Source organism: Podarcis vaucheri (assembly GCF_965113315.1).
Source record: "Podarcis vaucheri genome assembly, chromosome: 6".
Taxonomy (NCBI): Eukaryota; Metazoa; Chordata; class Lepidosauria; order Squamata; family Lacertidae; genus Podarcis; species Podarcis vaucheri.
The window spans coordinates 52,004,747-52,022,627 of NC_138764.1; the positions used below are offsets into that span (position 1 = coordinate 52,004,747).

Below are 17,881 nucleotides of genomic sequence, written 5' to 3' on the forward strand. Positions count from 1 at the left end.
TGCTGATCAGATTTGATTCTCATTTCCAGTTTGCTTTAATCCAACCTGTTGCAGAAATTAAATGACAGACATGTTGGTAGGTGACAATTCAGTACAAGTGTTCAGCTTCACAGAGTAGCCTTTGGAATATATAGAGTAATTTGCCACATTTTCACCGCACTTTCCCTCTAAATAGCCCAGGGCAGCTTACATGGGGTTATCTGATTTTATCATTGCATAAAACCTCTATGGTAAGTTAGGATGAGAGATTGTGATAGACACAAATCTACTCACTTTGTGAGATACATGGCAAAAAGAAAATTTAGTTTCCCTGCTTCAAGTTCAGTATTAGAGACACAAGACTGCATTTGATCTTGATTAGAAAACTTCTGTGCCTTTAATGAATTATGTTGAAATTCCACATTCTCATTTAGGACCAAACTAGATGTGATACTAATTGTGTGAATGTAATTCATAGGTATTCTAAAAGGTAAAGGTACCCCTGCCCGAACGGGCCAGTCTTGACAGACTCTGGGGTTTGTGCACCCATCTCACTCAAGAGGCCGGGGGCCAGTGCTGTCCGGAGACACTTCCGGGTCACGTGGCCAGCGTGACAAAGCTGCATCTGGCGAGCCAGCGCAGCACACGGAACGCCGTTTACCTTCCCGCTGGTAAGCGGTCCCTATTTATCTACTTGCACCCGGGGGTGATTTCGAACTGCTAGGTTGGCAGGCGCTGGGACCGAGCAGCGGGAGCGCACCCCGCCGCGGGGATTCGAACCGCCGACCTTTCGATCGGCAAGCCCTAGGCGCTGAGGCTTTTACCCACAGCGCCACCCGCGTCCTCTATATTCAGGGCCCCATACAAATTGGCCTCGCAGTATAAAATTGGAATACCTGTTGAATAATTTACTGTAGCGAAGCACAACTTGCTGCCTTGCAGATGCCCTAGACTGGGGCATTCACAAGAGGTCCTGTGTAGGCCATCCCACCGCACCACCCCTGAGCTCATAAGTAATCTTGCCAACTATAGCTATATGCCCAATGGATCAGTAGATCCTCCCAGCAGTGCATCTCAAGACATGATAACCCTAGAGTCCCCTAGCAAACACAAAGGAACTCACATCATCTCAAATCCTATTTGTAGAGAAGTTCCCTTCTGTTTAGTTGGTAGGAAAGCAGGAAAACCTTCTTGAGAGCTAAAGAATTCAGCGGTGGGAGGTATGGCTTGTGTTTGCACAGCTCTCCTACCTTCTAGGAGACCTCCTGTGTTTATCAGCTTTCTGCTTTTCTTATTCATTTCTTTCTTTCCTTCCCTATGGTGACATTCTCTTGCAGTTAGTTTTAGCTGCTAAATTGTTCTCCAAGAAATGAGAGCGTAAGTAGAGCCTCAGGCCAGTGGCCCATTTACCCAGCATCTTGTTCTCACAATGAGCACCTTGGACCTGAACACAAGAGCACTCTCCCCTCTTGCAACTGGTATCCCCCCCCCAAAAAATAGTGCCTTCGACTATGGAGGCAAAGCATAGGTGCTCCTCTGTATAAGTTTTTCTAGAAGTTTAATTTGTGCTTTCAGAGCAACTAAACAAAAAGGATAGTGTGACTAACTTCCCTTGATGGCAAATAATGATGGTGGTGGTGGTGATTTTATTTGTACCCTACCCATCTGACTGGGTTGCACCAGCAGCTATGGGTGACTTCCACCATATATAAAAGCATAATAAAACATCACACATCAAAAAAGCATAATATAACAGATTCCCTCAGACCCTGAGCAAGTTCTATTTTTTGCAGAATGGAATAGAGAAGGCAATGAAAAGTTCATAGCCCACATGACTCCACCCATAGCTCTCTGGAGTGCTTAAGGACCAACAGTGGCAAAAGCAGGCAGTCCCATGTGGGCAGATGCAGACAGTGTGTGGGCTGAATCAGTCTCTTCAGTGGGAAACTTCTGGCCATGGCCTAGCCCTACCTCTGCAATATCAAGTTAGGAGGAGGAGGAGCCAGTGTGGTGTAGTGGTTAAGAGCGGTAGTCTCGTAATCTGGGGAACCGGGTTCACGTCTCCGCTCCTCCACATGCAGCTGCTGGGTGACCTTGGGCCAGTCACACTTCTCTGAAGTCTCTCAGCCCCACTCACCTCACAGAGTGTTTGTTGTGGGGGAGGAAGGGAAAGGAGAATGTTAGCCGCTTTGAGACTCCTGAAGGGGAGTGAAAGGCGGGATATCAAATCCAAACTCCTCCTCCTCCTCAATATCAAGTTAGCTATGTCAAACTAGGTTAACATGAATATTCTGAGTATCGACAGTATCTAGTCTTTGACAAGACTTCAATTGCCTTCATTATTGGGCTTGCTGGATTGTATAGGCTGCAAAAGAGTATTTTTGATTCAAGTAATGCCTAAGTAACTCCTAAGTAACTTAAATTTATTCAGTTCAAGAAACATATCTCTTCTGCACCAACTTCAGTAAGTAGTACAAAGCTTTTAGAGAGGCAGTGACCATAAAGCAGCCTTGTTGACTCATGACAGCATGTGGAAGAAATCTGTATGGTTGTCAGATATGTGCATACTGATTTTTGTACTGCTAAAATGTTTAATTGCATTTTATTTTTAATGTATTTTTATATCTTTTCATTGGATTGATTTTGATATCTTATAAGCTGTGGTGTGATCATATTGAAATTGATATACTTTATTGTCACTTGTACAACTTGTATACAGTGAGATTACATGAGCACCCCCCCTCAGCTCTCTTAGTCTTAATTCCCCTCGTTTACTGATGCATACCCACCAAACCCGAAAATCAGTTGCCCTGTTGTTATCTTTTCATTCAGCAGCCTAACAGCCCATGGATAGAAGCTGTTCTTTACCCTGTTGGTGCGACTAATCATGCTTCTATATCTTCTGCCTTAGGGCAGGAGATCAAGAAAGTTCTGGCCAGGGTGTGAATAATCCCTGAGACTTTTCCTCACTCTCCTGAGGCAACGTTCGTCCGCTATTTCATCTAGCGGATTCACGGGACAGCCCGTAATATCTTGTGCTGTATTCACCACCCTCTGTAGGCACTTCCTATCAGATGATGTCAAACCAGCATACCACACTGTGATGCAGTATGAAAGGACACTTTCTATTGTTGACCCGTAGAAGGAGATCATCAGATGTTGATTGACATTGTTCTTCCACAATACTCTGAGGAGATGGAGTCTCTGTTGGGCTTTCTTAACCACCTGGGTTGTATTTAGTTTCCAAGTAAGGTCTTCACTGAGATAAACTCCTAGGAATTTAAAGGAAGAGATTCTCTCCACACAGCCCTCCCCGATGTACAGCGGGGCTAGTTCTCCTCTCTTCCTCCGAAAGTCCAACACCATCTCCTTTCTCTTGCTGATATTAAGGTGCAAGTTGTTCCCTAGGCACCATGTAGATATTTTTTGGACCTCACCTCTATACGCTGATTCGTCTCCACCTGTTATTAAACCCATTATGGTGGCGTCATCTGCAAACTTAATAACTGCAGTAGATGGGTTAGATGATACACAATCGTATGTATACAATGAATACAGGTAGGGACTTAGCACACATCCCTGTGGTGTGCCAGTGCTGATTTCTAAGGAATTAGATGTTACATGTCCAATCCTCACTGTTTGTGTGATGGGCTGGATATACATTCATACATAAATAGAGAAATTATCTGTTGTCCATTCAGAGCAGCATCCTGGGTATTCTGTTTTAATTTTAGAATTTTAGTTTTATTATAATGCAACAATTTTCATGTAAATATTTATTATGTAATTTGGAATGTGTTTTTGTTTTTCTAGTCTAGATAGGAAAACCTGCCTTGAGACATTTAACTTTGGGTTGAATGAGAAGGATGGTGTGTAAACTGTTCATAGGAAGGGGATGGGAACTGAAGCAGTACTAATCACCATTTCTACACATGTACAATCAAACCAAAGTCTACTCATTTCTTTCATTACTTCATATTAACATTATGATATGCGGAATCTATGTTCTTATTAAATTAGTGTGTGGGTAATGGAAAGCCTTTGTGAAATCTAGTCAGCCAAATGCCAGAATTAAATATATATTGTATAACATATTTTGAATTTCTGATTTATAATAATGGCAAATTAATATTCTTTCCCCTGTTTCTCCCAGGTATCATTGATTTTCTTGTGAGTCCACATCCAATTGCCAAAGTGTTGCGTGATCATTTGGTCTTCAAGATTGCGCCGATGCTTAATCCAGATGGAGTTTATCTTGGCAATTACAGGTATGAGTTTTCATTCCAAGACTGTGGAAGTTTGCTTATAATGTGCATTGTAATTAAAGCAAATATTGTATGTTGCCAGAAAATAGGGGTGAGAGGTTAAAATGGTGGCACGAGGTACCATCAGTTCAACTTTATTCAGAATAATAGATTGATGATGAAATGATGTTTTTAATACTGCATACTTTCTTGAATGCAGGAGTCAAATTTCACTATACTTTGTTCAGCTTTGTTTCATTTTGCCAAAAGCTAAACAAAAAAATATCCCAACCAGCCAACCTTTACACAATTTAACCGGAGTTTTCCTTCCTCTTTTGGAGTTACTCAACAATAACTGAATGCATTCCTCCCAATTAATACTTTACTTTTATAGCTCTGGATGCTCTGAGGAAAGTAGTAATGTTATCCTGTGTTACTTTTGCTCCATTTTTCATACCTGAAATTCCTCTTACCCTTCTCAGTAACTCTCAGGCCAAATCAGGTGTTCAACCAAAGCACATGCTATGTCCTGGGACCATACCACTTAAGAATCCAGGGTGGAAGAATAATGTTGTAAGCCTCTCTGCATTTTGAAATTAAACAATTCAGGGAGAAGCTTTCAGTATGGAAGCATTCATGTGAAGCATCATTCAGGCTTCCATTTTGAAGTATCATGAGGCCTTCTGTGGGGAAGGAGAGGTTAATGCTCAGAAATTAGTGCTATAGGTCAGATTTTCTATCTGTGAAGCACACAAATTCTGTTGTAAATGCTTGGATGCTGCTGAGAAGGCCCCACAATTCAAGAATTGTTTTGCCTCTGTAGTAGAAATTTGAGGTAGGGGTAAGATTATGTTGTAGCAATAACTGTAATAACTACAGCGAAGTAACTTTTCTTACCTGCATGCATTCATCCACCCTTCATTGATTTTTTGATTTTTGTGTAAGCAGGGTTATGATAATTTATGGTGACTACAACTGAGGTGCCCAATATTTCTTAGACACATCTGGCCCATCATTTTCAGTGTCCCCTGAGAAGCTAGGTATTATTACAAAAAGAAAATTATATTTCGTTCCTTAATTGCTGAACTGATAGCACATTATAATTTTAGCCTTTTCATCAGATGCAGGAAATTTAGCTATTCTGAAGTAAAAGGACTGCTAATGAGGTGGATGGAAAAGCATTAGATTTGCTTGCATTTCACCACACCATTTACAAAAATGCCTAATGTAACTAATAACTTAAAAATGAATATAGTAAGCAGAATGCTGCCTATTATTGGAAGAAGGATATTAAAATCTTGATAATGTGAATACTTGATGGCTATTGAATAATTCACAGCAAGAGTTTCATTTGCTGAAGTTTACTGAATGACCTTTTATCAGTCCCATTTGAAATCTGAGTTCTGGTACTCCAGTAAAATGTAGTTTCAGTGTGATCCACCAATTAATTAAGTCAGTGTTTCTGGATTTAAGTTAATTTTGCTGAGAGAAGTACCCTGCCTAAACTGAATTACACTCCACACCACTAGCTGCGTGTGACAACGTACTTAGTACCTTCTTCTAGCAGTTATGGGATGTATAAAATATCCTTTAAATGTTAGTCTGGCATGGTCAGCATTAATCAATGTCATTTATTGTTGGGCAGCAAACCAGAATAATTTCCCTATGTTGCCACTATGCTGTTGAAGATAAGGCTGTATCGGCCTCATTAGTCATTAGCCATTTTTGCCAGGTCTTAGATAGAAGCAGTATGCTGCCTCTATGCATCCTGTGCTCTTGACCCTGAATATATTTGTTTGAGTACTTCATATCATGCTGATTTGCTGCTGCTGCTGTTATATTTATAACCCACCCTTTATTAGCAGGTCCCAGATACATTTCCCAATGCAAATTAATTATCCCACTTCCTAAACATCTATTACTTATCTGTATTGTTTGATCTGTATTGTTGGGACGCAGGTGGCGCTGTGGGTTAAACCACAGAGCCTAGAACTTGCCAATCAGAAGGTCGGCGGTACGAATCCCCGCGACGGGGTGAGCTCCTGTTGCTTGGTCCCTGCTTCTGTCAACCTACAGTTTGAAAGCATGTCAAAGTGCAAGTAGATAAATAGGTACCGCTCCAGTAGGAAGGTAAACGGTGTTTCCGTGCGCTGCTCTGGTTCGCCAGAAGCGGCTTAGTTATGCTGCCCACATGACCTGGAAGCTGTATGCCGGCTACCTCAGCCAATAAAGCGAGATGAACGCAGCAACCCCAGAGTCGGTCATGACCGGACCTAATGGTCAGGGGTCCCTTTACCTTTACCTATTGTTTGATCAAATTGTACAAAGTGCAATCCACAGGAGATTAGACAATACTAGTAGTACCTAGAACTGGTTGATGCCCAGACACTTTGTTGTTCAAGAGGATGTAGCAGAAAGCTTGTGATTTTGTTACCCAGTCAACATAGTTCTGTCCTGTTTCTGCATCCATGTTCAACTTTTCTGAAAAGCACAAAAATCTTTTAAACATTTATTTCTCTTTACAAAATACACTGTTTCCTACAAATTTTCCTAAAGCATACATTTTTATACTTATTTTATCTTCTCTATACATTTCAACCTAAAATATGCTTCAGGGGGTGATTTTTTGAGCCAATAAGTATTTCACAAGATTCTGCAGAGTGTGAAACCAAAGGATAAATGCATTCTGATACACATACTCATCCTGAAAGTGAGAATCAGGTCCGTTTGCTTAACAATGTGGACCTAATGAAATCTTCGCGCATTCTCCCTGCGAAACATTCAGATAAATACGATTCCATAATCTTTAATGCTTGGCAACTTCTGAGCAAGATCCTTTTTTTGGATTTTGGATATGTCTTTTCGTGTTTCCCAGCAGTTTACCATTAACACCTTCTGGATATATTCCGATACCTACGGCAACAATAGACAGGCCAAGGAAAGGCAACATAGTACTCTTGATTTAAAAGCTGCACCTCCTGAGGCCTCTGCTGAACTTTCCTTTATCCCAAGCTTGCTCTAAACTTGTCACTGTGTAGCTGAACGAGTGAAATCTGTTCCTGCAGGCGAGACGGCTGTAATTGTGCCATCTTCAGCTTAGATTAGTTCCAATTTGTCATTCTCACTTTGCCGAGATGAGAGACCCCAAGATGGCATGGAAGGGAATATGTTTTTTAATAGTGGCAGATCTCTGCTGAAGCACCCTTGAAATGCGGTGACAAGGCAGCGGCAAAAGATGCCTACACTTCCTCTGAAAGCTTTGTAGTCTATGAATCGGGAGCTAGCAGGTAGCAGCTGCTGTTCTCTATTCCACACCCTTTCATTATTGCTTTCACTTATTTGCTGTGACAGTGACACACGTTGGGCAAGGAAAGTATACATGCTAATTATAACATGCAGACCTGTCACATCTCAAACCTGAAATCTTTGCAGTGTCTGTGCTGGTAGGAAAAGGTCTTTCTGCTGCTCTCTCTATATACTAGCATGGTGTTAAGGGTCAGTGGTGATAGAGAGCTGTCTAACTTTTATAAGCGCCTTCCTATTTCACTTCAGTGCTTCCCATAGGATGTTCTGAAGCCCAAACAGAACATTACATACAAATGTCTGTAACAATAACCTGATAAGCATTTAACAACAACAACAACAACCACCACCACCAGAGTGGCTGGTTTCCCCAGCCACTCTGGGCTGCTTCCAACAGAATATTAAAATACAATAACCAATTAAACATTAAAAGCTTCCCTAAACAGGTCTGCCTTCAGATATCTTCTAAAGGTCCCCAATAAAATATTTGAGCTCCCTACCAAAGTCGATGGACATTGCCATTCAAATGGTGTGCATGCGCCACATTATGTGATCGATTCTGTGGGGCAATGCTTCCCTGCTTCCCTCTCCCCCCCCCAATATTTTATTCAAGATGGCACCCCTGGTCATGAGCAACATGGTTAAGTGACCCTTCCCCACTGTTTTTCCATTCCTGATCACCCTCACCGCACTGGAAGATGTGAGATGGATGGGATCTTCTCAGTGATCTAGTCAGTCACAAATGTGTAGGTATGCATTATGAGGATGTGGAAACAAGTACATATTATTCTTATCTCAGCACATCAGTTCAGTCCTTCTAGAATCCAAAATGTTTAGCTTCTCAGCTCTGCTTGATGTTCAACTCTTTTGGACAGGATTGACTCCAACAGACAGGAAGTGATCGTGGAGGGGTATCATTTCCCCCATTCATATCCCTTAGCTTTCAGTCATCATATATTCATATTTAATGTATATATATCTTCTCCCCCCCCCCGAAGAACTGGTCTTACTACTCCTTCACACCCCCAAACTTGTTTTTTTCCTATGGAGTCACTCTTGTTTTTCACCCCAACTCATGTCATTCCCCTCCCACCCAGTGTATATTGAGGAACACCCATCGGCAGATCAAGGTTCCCCAAATGCATTCTGAACTGGCTTTAGAAAAAGAGCAATATAATTGCCTATTAGTATTCCTAGTATCCTACTAATAAGGAGGCCATGCAAAGCCCAAAGGGAGGCTTTTAATAATAGGACAGGATGACTTACACCAATAGCATTTCGGCATGGTGATTCCTTCCCCTGCATTTATTGAATTTTGTGTTGCATAACCCTAAAATGTTTAAATCTGAATTTAATGCAATTACAGTTTAAAACTGTATATAAAGCTGCACCTGCCACAATTCTACAACAAAGGAAGTCTGGTGACAACTTAAAGCCTTACAAATTTGTTATGTAGTTTGCAAACTACAGTCTGCTTCATAAAATGCAAGTTCCTGAAATATATGCCTTAATAAATTTGTTAATTTTGTTACTAAGCTGCTAAGATTCTAAGCTGCAAGAGGCTAACATGGCTACTGCTCTCTAAATTTTGAAACAGAACAAATTGGGTTGGATCAAAAGTTGTGCAAGCAGGAAGTGCTTTTTTGTAGAAGTGTCTCCCACGATGACACCACCCACCAAATAGGCTTTTCTGAGAGTGCAAGGGACTTTAGTACAGCAAAAGCAACAGAAAATATTTGTTACATGAGCGGTCTTATAGTTGTGCAATTTTAGATCCTACCAATTAATGTTATTAACCTCAGACTAGCACATTTTTGCCAGGTAGGAAGGAAAATAGCTTTTCCCAAGGTAGCAAAACAAAACAAAAACCAATCCAGCCATGCATGGGATAAGCTGGTAAATAAATCTTTCAAACCCAAGAGCACACACAAGCATGCAATGGTTACTTAGAGATTTGTTCCTCTGAAGGCCATCTCACAAAGGGAGAATAATAGTGTCCCCAGTGGATGCTGTCCAACCTGAAATCATCACTCAGTGCAAAAACCAAAAAGCCCAAACTTTCTCCTTCCCAGCTGGCATCGAACTGAAATTATACTAAGACCTGCTAGGAAGAGATAATAAGGAATCACAATCTTGTTGTTTATATGTGGAAGTAGCATGATCCTTAGGTGAGGAATCTGCAAGAAAGATGGCAAAAAGAAAACCTTCTGTGGAGTTGAGAGCCTTTCCTTTCTTTCTGAGTCACTATTCCCCCTTTTATCTCCTCTTCACATGCTCCTGGGAGAATGTGCTTTTCCCCTCCTTTGCACTCTGGTGAAGATAGTGAATGCTGATGAGAGAATGCCCTGCTAGGGGGATGCTCCAGGCAGTCATTTGCTAGACTTATTCTTAGGAAGTTCGCAATGTGCCCAATTAGTTGGGGGAAGCGATGGGGAGCCAGCGTTAACAAATTCAGTTACACCCACCTACTTTAGAGAAGGAATGCCACAAAGCGCCACTCTTTCTCTGTTTTCACCTCTGTTGAATGGAGCTGGATACATTTTTATTTTTGTTATTTGCAAAATATAGTGCCTGTGATACCTGAAAGAGGATTCAGTATTATTTCTACTTTCAAATGGAATAACATGGGAAAATGTGAGGACTGCCTACTCTATTGTCCTATTTCCCAATCCATCCACAGCATTTTTTTAATCAGGTCTCATTGTTGGTTGATTTATCTGACCCTCTAGGATATTATTGTAAAAATAATGGCATTCATATCTGTATAACCTGCCTTGGAATTTAGGATGAGATAGATTTTTTAAAAATAAATAAAACAAAACACACAAAGATTGTGATTGGGTGAATGGGAACATTGGAATGGCTTGTATATTTCATTATCCCCCCCCCCTCTACCTTTCCTCTAAAGTTAGCATTGTATCTACATGGGCCTTGCCACAAACCATTGTTAGCTCCAAACCAAGCTCCCTGTTCTTTATTGTTTCACCTACTAAATGACTGGCCCTGATGCTGAAAACAGGTTTCAGGATTGAGACCAAACATTTGAGGGCTGAACGCTGCCTCAAGGCAAGAGCGCCTGTCCCCTGGTCCATACCCAGTGTTATACCTACTATTACCAAAGCATTTGGGACTGTTGTTTCAATGCACCACCAGATAAACATAACATGTTAACATTGCAACAGTGGTTTCCCGCCACCATCTTCCTTTGGGTTGAAGAAGAATTCACTCTCACATGGAAACTTGTTTCCACATTTACAGTATCATCCTATACTCAAAAGTAAGTTTGTGTGAATTCAATGTGGCTTGCTTCCAGGTACATGGGTGCAACCTAAGTAGCACATTAAAGGTTCTGTATGACACCCCAGTCCTCCTCAGGGATTCAGACTGAAAACATGAAGGCAAATGTGTATAGGGGGGAAAGGGCAGGCATTTTGCCAAACACACCCCCATTTTGCCAAACACACCAGCACTTTTTTCCTAGAAGAAAAGCACTTACTGTAACAAATTTATGGTAAGTACCAGCAATGACCCCAGCCATGTTCCCATATTTACTAGGCTCATCCCTAGGGTTGCCATACGTCCAGATTTTCCTGGACATTACCAGAATTCCAAAGGCAGAACTGATGTCCAGGGGGTTTCCTTAAAAAAGCTCAACAACAACTTTCGGGGTGTTGAAATATGGTGACCCTACTCATCCCTGACCTCCTGACTTTTTCATGTTTAGTGTGGCAGTCTGGAGGGGACTTGTGAGCAGGGTCGTCTGAAGCATATCCTGTGCTGTGGTGCAAAGCTCCCTCCCACCCACCCACCCCGTTTCCTAGAGTTGTCCACCTTTTTTTAGGGAGGACGGTGCTGCCGGTGGGGCTGGAGGAGGTGGGCAGTGGCTGGAGGGTGGCTCCTCCGTCGGGAAAGAGGCAGAGGCTGGACACGGCGCCTCCCGGCTCAGCTGGACGCTTCATGTTGTGGTGGCCACGGCAGATGGAGGCGCCAGGCGTGGCGCTGCTTCGGTGCGGCATGGCTGAGGCAGGCGAGGGCGGCGAGCTAAGCCAGGAGGCGCCGCGGCCAGCCTCCGCCTCTTCCTTGGCGCCCTCCAGCACTTGGCACCCTGGCACCCCGCACCACTAGCCTCTATGGGTAAGACACCCCTGCTTGTGAGCATATCTGGCTGAATATTCTTAGGATCTTCCTAAAACTGAGAGTTCTGTCTTAATGTGAGCTCCCAGTCAGGGCCAGCCCACCCATGAAGCCCACTCACTTCAGATAGCAGAATCCCATGAGGCGCCACTCCACCTTCTAAGCTCATTAATCCAAATGTATTAAGAAACCCCTTCAGACTTTCCTGCTGAATGTGGGGATTTGGGAGCCCCTGCGTCACTGAGGGTGGGCTGGTGCGTGTGCTCCTTTGTGTTCCTAATTCTATCCCAGACACATTCATTCTCATGCGATCAACACTCACTATCATGTGGTAAGGGCAGATTTGATAGTTTTGTACTAAACACACTGCCTCTTTCTCTGTTAAGCCCAAGTCTTAGTTTTAGTTTCATTTCATGTACCGGTATGTGTAATTTATAAATTACTTCAAGTTGTAACGGGGAATATCCATCTCAGGATGACAAAACAAAGCTCTTCATGGGGCTTATTTTTCCTAATTAGGCATTTGTCATTGCAAGTGCTATATAGTATCATTATTATTTATATAGCACCTAAAAGTGTATATAAGTAAACAATCATAAACCTACGAATAAATGTATTGGTTTATTTATGTTTCTAGGCGTAAAAAAATCTATAATTACCAGGTACAGCCACAGCATAACTGCTATTTAATGACAATTCCTTTTTGTTACCATAGAAATGGGTCTGGAATAGTTACCTATAATTTCTCATTCCGATACCTCACACATGTTGTATTGCAGAATTACCATAGTAATTGCCTATTAGTCATCATAAAATAAGCAGTTATCCTAAAGATATCTGGATACTGTGAAATTTCTCTTCAGTTTCTTCAAAACTTACCACTGCATGCATTCATTTTCCTCTTGCAGAGTCTGAATGACAAAATCAAGAGTACAATTATCTCAGTGAAAGGCAAAGCTGTGGGGGCAGCTCTATGGGCAGAGCATTGTGTTCAGATGTGGGAAGCGCAATAACGGGATTCCACTCAGTCATGAAATTTGGGTTGCTCCCTGTTTCTCATCCTAATCTCTCTACATCATACCCTTGTGGTTATGTCTATAAACTAATAATTGCACAGTATTCTGTCTATTAAAATGTATTTACTTACATATTTTAAATATTTATTAACTGCCCTTTGGAAGAAGATTCTAGGGCAGTGAACAAAAGTGCAAAAGCAATTCACACAGTATAGATACAATCTTTTTAAAAAGCCTAAACAACAATAAATAATAAACTAAAAATACTAAAGTTAAGTAACAAAAGCATAGGCTAACAGAATTGTAGAGTTGGAAGGGACCACAAGGGTCATCTAGTCCAACCCCCCGCAATGCAGGAATTGTTTGCCCAACATGCGGCGTGAACCAATGATCATGCGATTAAGAGTCTGATGCTGTAGCGACTCAGCGACTCAGCTGTCACAGCAGTTCTAAGCAAAATTCCATCTCATAATGCCCAGACAAACAGGAAAGGCTTAACTTCACTCCAGAAAGATTGTAATGTTGCCACTAGACATGTCTTTTTAGGGAGGATATGCCAAAGTTGGGCTACCACCACAGAAAAGGCCCTCTCCTGTGTGACACTATCAACGACCTTTGTCCTTGAGGAAGCACAGAGTACAGTTTCTACTAACTTTGTACCTCTACAAAAGATCATAAGACATAAGCAGACTGGAATGGGAAGAGACACTCCCTCAGATACTGGGTCCCAAGTGAATTATTTGTTTATTTGATTTCTATACTGCCCTTATTCATAAGTGATCTCAGCATCTACAAAAATACATTAAAATTGTAAAAGATAGTATAACAAATTAAAAACAAATCTGAACTCCATACCAAATCAACAGCAGAAAGGGAGTCCTCAATTACAAACGGGCAACACTGGCTTTGTCTTCAGCTGGCACTAAAACTCATACAGTATTGGTGCCAGCCATATTTCTGGCAGGAGAGTGTTCCACAGTTGGGGTGTCACCACAGACAATGCTCTGTCTTGAGTCGCCATCCACTGTACCACAGTTCCTGATGGGACTTCCAAAAAGACCTCCCCTGCAGATCTAAAGACCCAGGCAGGTTGATATAGGGAGAGATGTTCCTGCACATATTTGTCCCCCAATTTATTCACAGCTTTACATGTCAGCAGCAACCTTGAAGTGGACTGGTAGCATATAGGCAACCAGTGTAGATTTTACAGGTCTCTGCCGTTCACAGCAACAACCAATGTGACCTCTGTTGCATTGGTAAGATTGGCAGGGTATGCAACCAATGTCTTTCTTTTGGGGTGGTACAGCTGATCAGGGCAGTGGTGTATCATGGGGGCCACAGGGGTGGTTGCCCCAGGTGCAAAATCATTAGGGATGCAAAATTTCAACAACCAGGGCTGCCTCAATACAACTGCACACTTCTTTTGCAGGGCTTCGTTGAAAACAGCTTCTCCATGCAAACCAGAAAGTGACCTCTCCAGAAAACAGAATGGCTCTCCCCCCTCCCCCTTATTTCTGTGCTTAAATGCATAAGCCATCTGTTTTCCTCCCTCCCTCCCACTAACCCACTCCACGCAGCCCCGGGCACTGGCAACCCACTCTATGTCACTGGATGAGGAACAGGTAGTTTTTCACTTACTGTGAAAAATTATCAGAAATTCACTCCCCAGGACACCCAAAGACTAAAACAAAAACAAACAAACAAAAATCCCACATGTTTTAAACAGCTTTGGCACAACCCAAAATTATATGTAAGAAGCCATTCTCTTACTTGTAATCAGTTACATTTAAGGGACTGAGAATGAGGTAAAGAGCTCCTTGACTAGTTTTATCACCCTTTGGTCAGGGCGTACTAACAGGAACTGCCTTAGAGACAAGTACCATCTTTTGCATGAAAATTGTGGTTCAAACATGTCTGTATCATACACATGTTTATGCATATATATGCATGTATATATTTCCATTCTGGTTTCACCGTTCATTTTGCTGACAGTTTTAAGTCAGTTTTTCAGTCATTTTGAGATTTTTCTTGCTGTTGCTTTAAAAAACTCCCTTGTAAAATGGTTGTCATCTCTTATCTTAAAACAAATACCAGCTTGCAAAAGGGTTTCTACTGCCTGATGCTGAAAATGCTCTTTATATTGATGTGGTAACTGCTCATTTAAACCATATTACAGCTCCTGAGTATTTTTCAGTTGCTATTGATGTGACAAATTCTCTTGCACAGAGGATTGCACCAATCAATAGCATGTGCGTAAGCGCTTTAGCAACAAAACCTCACACTTTGGGATGTCAATTGAATCTGAACCTTTTTAGCAACATTAAATAAAGCATCCTTTACTTTTCTTTTGGTGCAGAAATGTCTAATTTAATCCGGCATGTATAAAAGGCTGGGCAATTTTGTGGTGGCAGTCTTAATAATGTGTCATATTGTAGCTAGTTTGAGTGTGACTGCTCTGTCCTTCACCTTCTAGTAACATTGATCTGAAAATACAAAGTAACCCATTTCCTCTCATGAGAAGATGGCACAAGGAGACCTAATGTGAGAGAATTGAAACCATAGTTCTTTTTATAACTGCCATTATTCCTCCAGGAATGAGCTGTGCCCCCTTAAAGCAACAAATCTATTTATTTTCCATTTAAACAGCCTTGATCCTGATTGCTTCTTTAGTCGTAGCCAATTTCTAATCAACTGAAACTGGAGGTTTATTTTGCTTAAGCTCCATTGAAATATGGAAATACGTTTTTAGATTTCCTTCTTGGTCTTTGCTTGACCTTTTTCTGGGCTTGTTTCCACTTTCTGAATGGCTTACAGCTCCTCTTTGTATTAATTAAAGGATATGTGTTTTAATGAACCTTTGTTAGGTTTTCTTTTGTTCTAATACTTGTGCATTCATCTTAGATATGGAGCTCAGCTCTCTCTGGGCTTCATAGTGGCAAAGCCTAGTCCGGAGCCAAGCCATTTTATAGGACCTTTCTCCATCTAGCAAAGCTTGCAGGTATTTACCTATCATGCCCAGTCACTGGTTCCTATCCCATTATTGCTTGCCTACCAAATATAACTCTCTAGATCAGTTGCTATACAGTAAATTCATTTCTGCCGTGATAGATAGCCTCACTGCTGTTATCCATGCTCTGGTGGTTAATTCCCAGGCTGGCATTTGTGGGGCTACCCTTGAAGACAGGCTGGAAGCTCCAAATAGTTCAAAATGTAACTTTCAGACTGCTAACAGGGACCAAGAGTTGGAATTTTATTACCCCAGTTTTGAAACAACTTTATTGTCTTCCCTGTTCTCTTCTGACTTCAGTTCAGTGTGCTGACACTTGACTTTAAGGTTCCATATGGCATTTCGTTTGTGTAAGGTAAACCATACCCTCCTGCCCACAAAACCATTCATTGAGGTTTGCCCACTCTCTCCCACCTTCGGACCTCCAGGAAGTGTCTAACCAGAGAAAAAAAGCCTGGATCCTTGCCTATGAAATGCCCACCCCAGAGATGCTCACCTGGTGCCTTCTTTGCTTTCTTCCCAGTGCCCGGTGAGGCTCTTCCTGTGTTTCCAGACTTTAAAAAAAATGGTTAATTTTCAAAATATTACCTCTTGTGAGTCCTTATGAATTGGAGTTTTGCTCTGCTGTTTATTACTGTTGTTTATTGTTGTTGTTGTTGTTGTCAATACTTGCATTTATCACTTTTGAAAGATGTCCACTGACCACTGGAGGGCAGGGTAAAAAGTTTTGCTAATTCAATCACCATCTTCTAAATTCCACAATTACAAGGGGGGGGGATGTATTGAATGCTCCTTGGACAAGGATCTTGCCCTTTTCACTCCACTCTGATGTTACATACAAATAGATCATGGCCATCAAATTGGCATGATCAGAAATTGCAGACAAAATTGCAGACAAATTTGCCCAAATTAAAATGCTCTTGGATTCATCTAGGATGTGTCTTAGGGGTTCCCCCCAGTGCCATGGTAACAAGCATTCTTTTCTCTCACAGTTTCTGTAGTCTTGCTCCAACTGAGGTGAGATTAGATACTGCATCAATATGAGTACGTTGGATTTCTCAATGTTACTGGAGGAACTTCTTATTCAGGGTTGCTGATAGTGTGGGCATGCATAAGCTATTTCAGATATTCCTCTGAATACTTGTAGGACTAGAACCAGTGTATGTGAATGGACATGCTCCTCCTCTGCCTTTTAAGCATGTTGTTGTTGTTGTTTAGTCATGTCTGACTCTTCGCGACCCCATGGACCAGAGCATGCCAGGCACTTCTGTCTTCCACTGCCTCCCACAGTTTGGTCAAACTCATGCTGGTAGCTTTGCAAACACCATCCAACCATCTCATCCTCTGTTGTCCCCTTCTCCTTGTGCCCTCCATCTTTCCCAACATCAGGGTCTTTTCCAGGGAGTCTTCTCTTCTCATGAGGTGGCCAAAGTATTGGAGCCTCAGCTTCACAATCTGTCCTTCCAGTGAGCATGTTAGGGGTAATATTACTCAGAATCTTCTTTGGTTGTTTTGTGGTTAATTTATTAATATTTCTCACATTTCCTCCAAAAGGAACCCAGGGTAGCTAAAAATGATCTGGAATTTGATAGCTAGGATTTTTACTTATTCCTTGAAAGTCATTAGGCAAAATACATGCATGCATACATAGTTTTATTTGTATGGCGCCTTTCAACAGTTCAAACCACGCTTTGGGCAGCTTACAACCTGAGAAAATTACATCACTACAACATAACAAAAGTGGCCATAAACAATAAATAAAACATGGAAAAAGACAGAAGCAAACTGAACAATTTCCACATAAATCACAAGAAGATCTGAAATAAAGATGCAACCAAACAACACCCCCCACCCTCAAAAAACACACACACAAAGTCCCCAACCCAACCCAAGAGTCTGTTCAGCAGCTTCAGCTTTTGTAGCTGGAGTCAGTCAGGGCCTCACCTTTACAGGCCAGGTGGAAATAAAGCCTGAAAGGCAGGGAGTAGGTCCTCCCTGACTCACAGCCAATATGGACTCACAGCCAAACATCACAGCAGCAGCTTTTTGTTATTTAATTTGTATTTTTAGGTGTTAGGGCAGTGTCAGTAGCACAACATGAAAGCAACCCCATTGTAGTCCCCGCACAACTCCATCTGCAGCACAACTGTACAATCAAATCAAAGGAAAGTGAATAGTAAAACTTGATCACTTTTAAG

The 17,881-nt window shown here is 41.7% G+C and overlaps 1 protein-coding gene across 1 annotated transcript in view; it reads left to right on the top strand.

Annotated features, from left to right (window-relative positions):
• The window catches only part of LOC309534535 (BEN domain-containing protein 5-like), a 730,363-nt gene that overhangs the window by 584,682 nt on the left and 127,800 nt on the right, over positions 1–17,881 (top strand). The window contains exon 8 of the mRNA XM_082226761.1: positions 4,133–4,247. Coding sequence (XP_082082887.1) covers positions 4,133–4,247 — 115 coding nt within the window. The remainder of the gene's footprint in view (positions 1–4,132; positions 4,248–17,881) is intronic.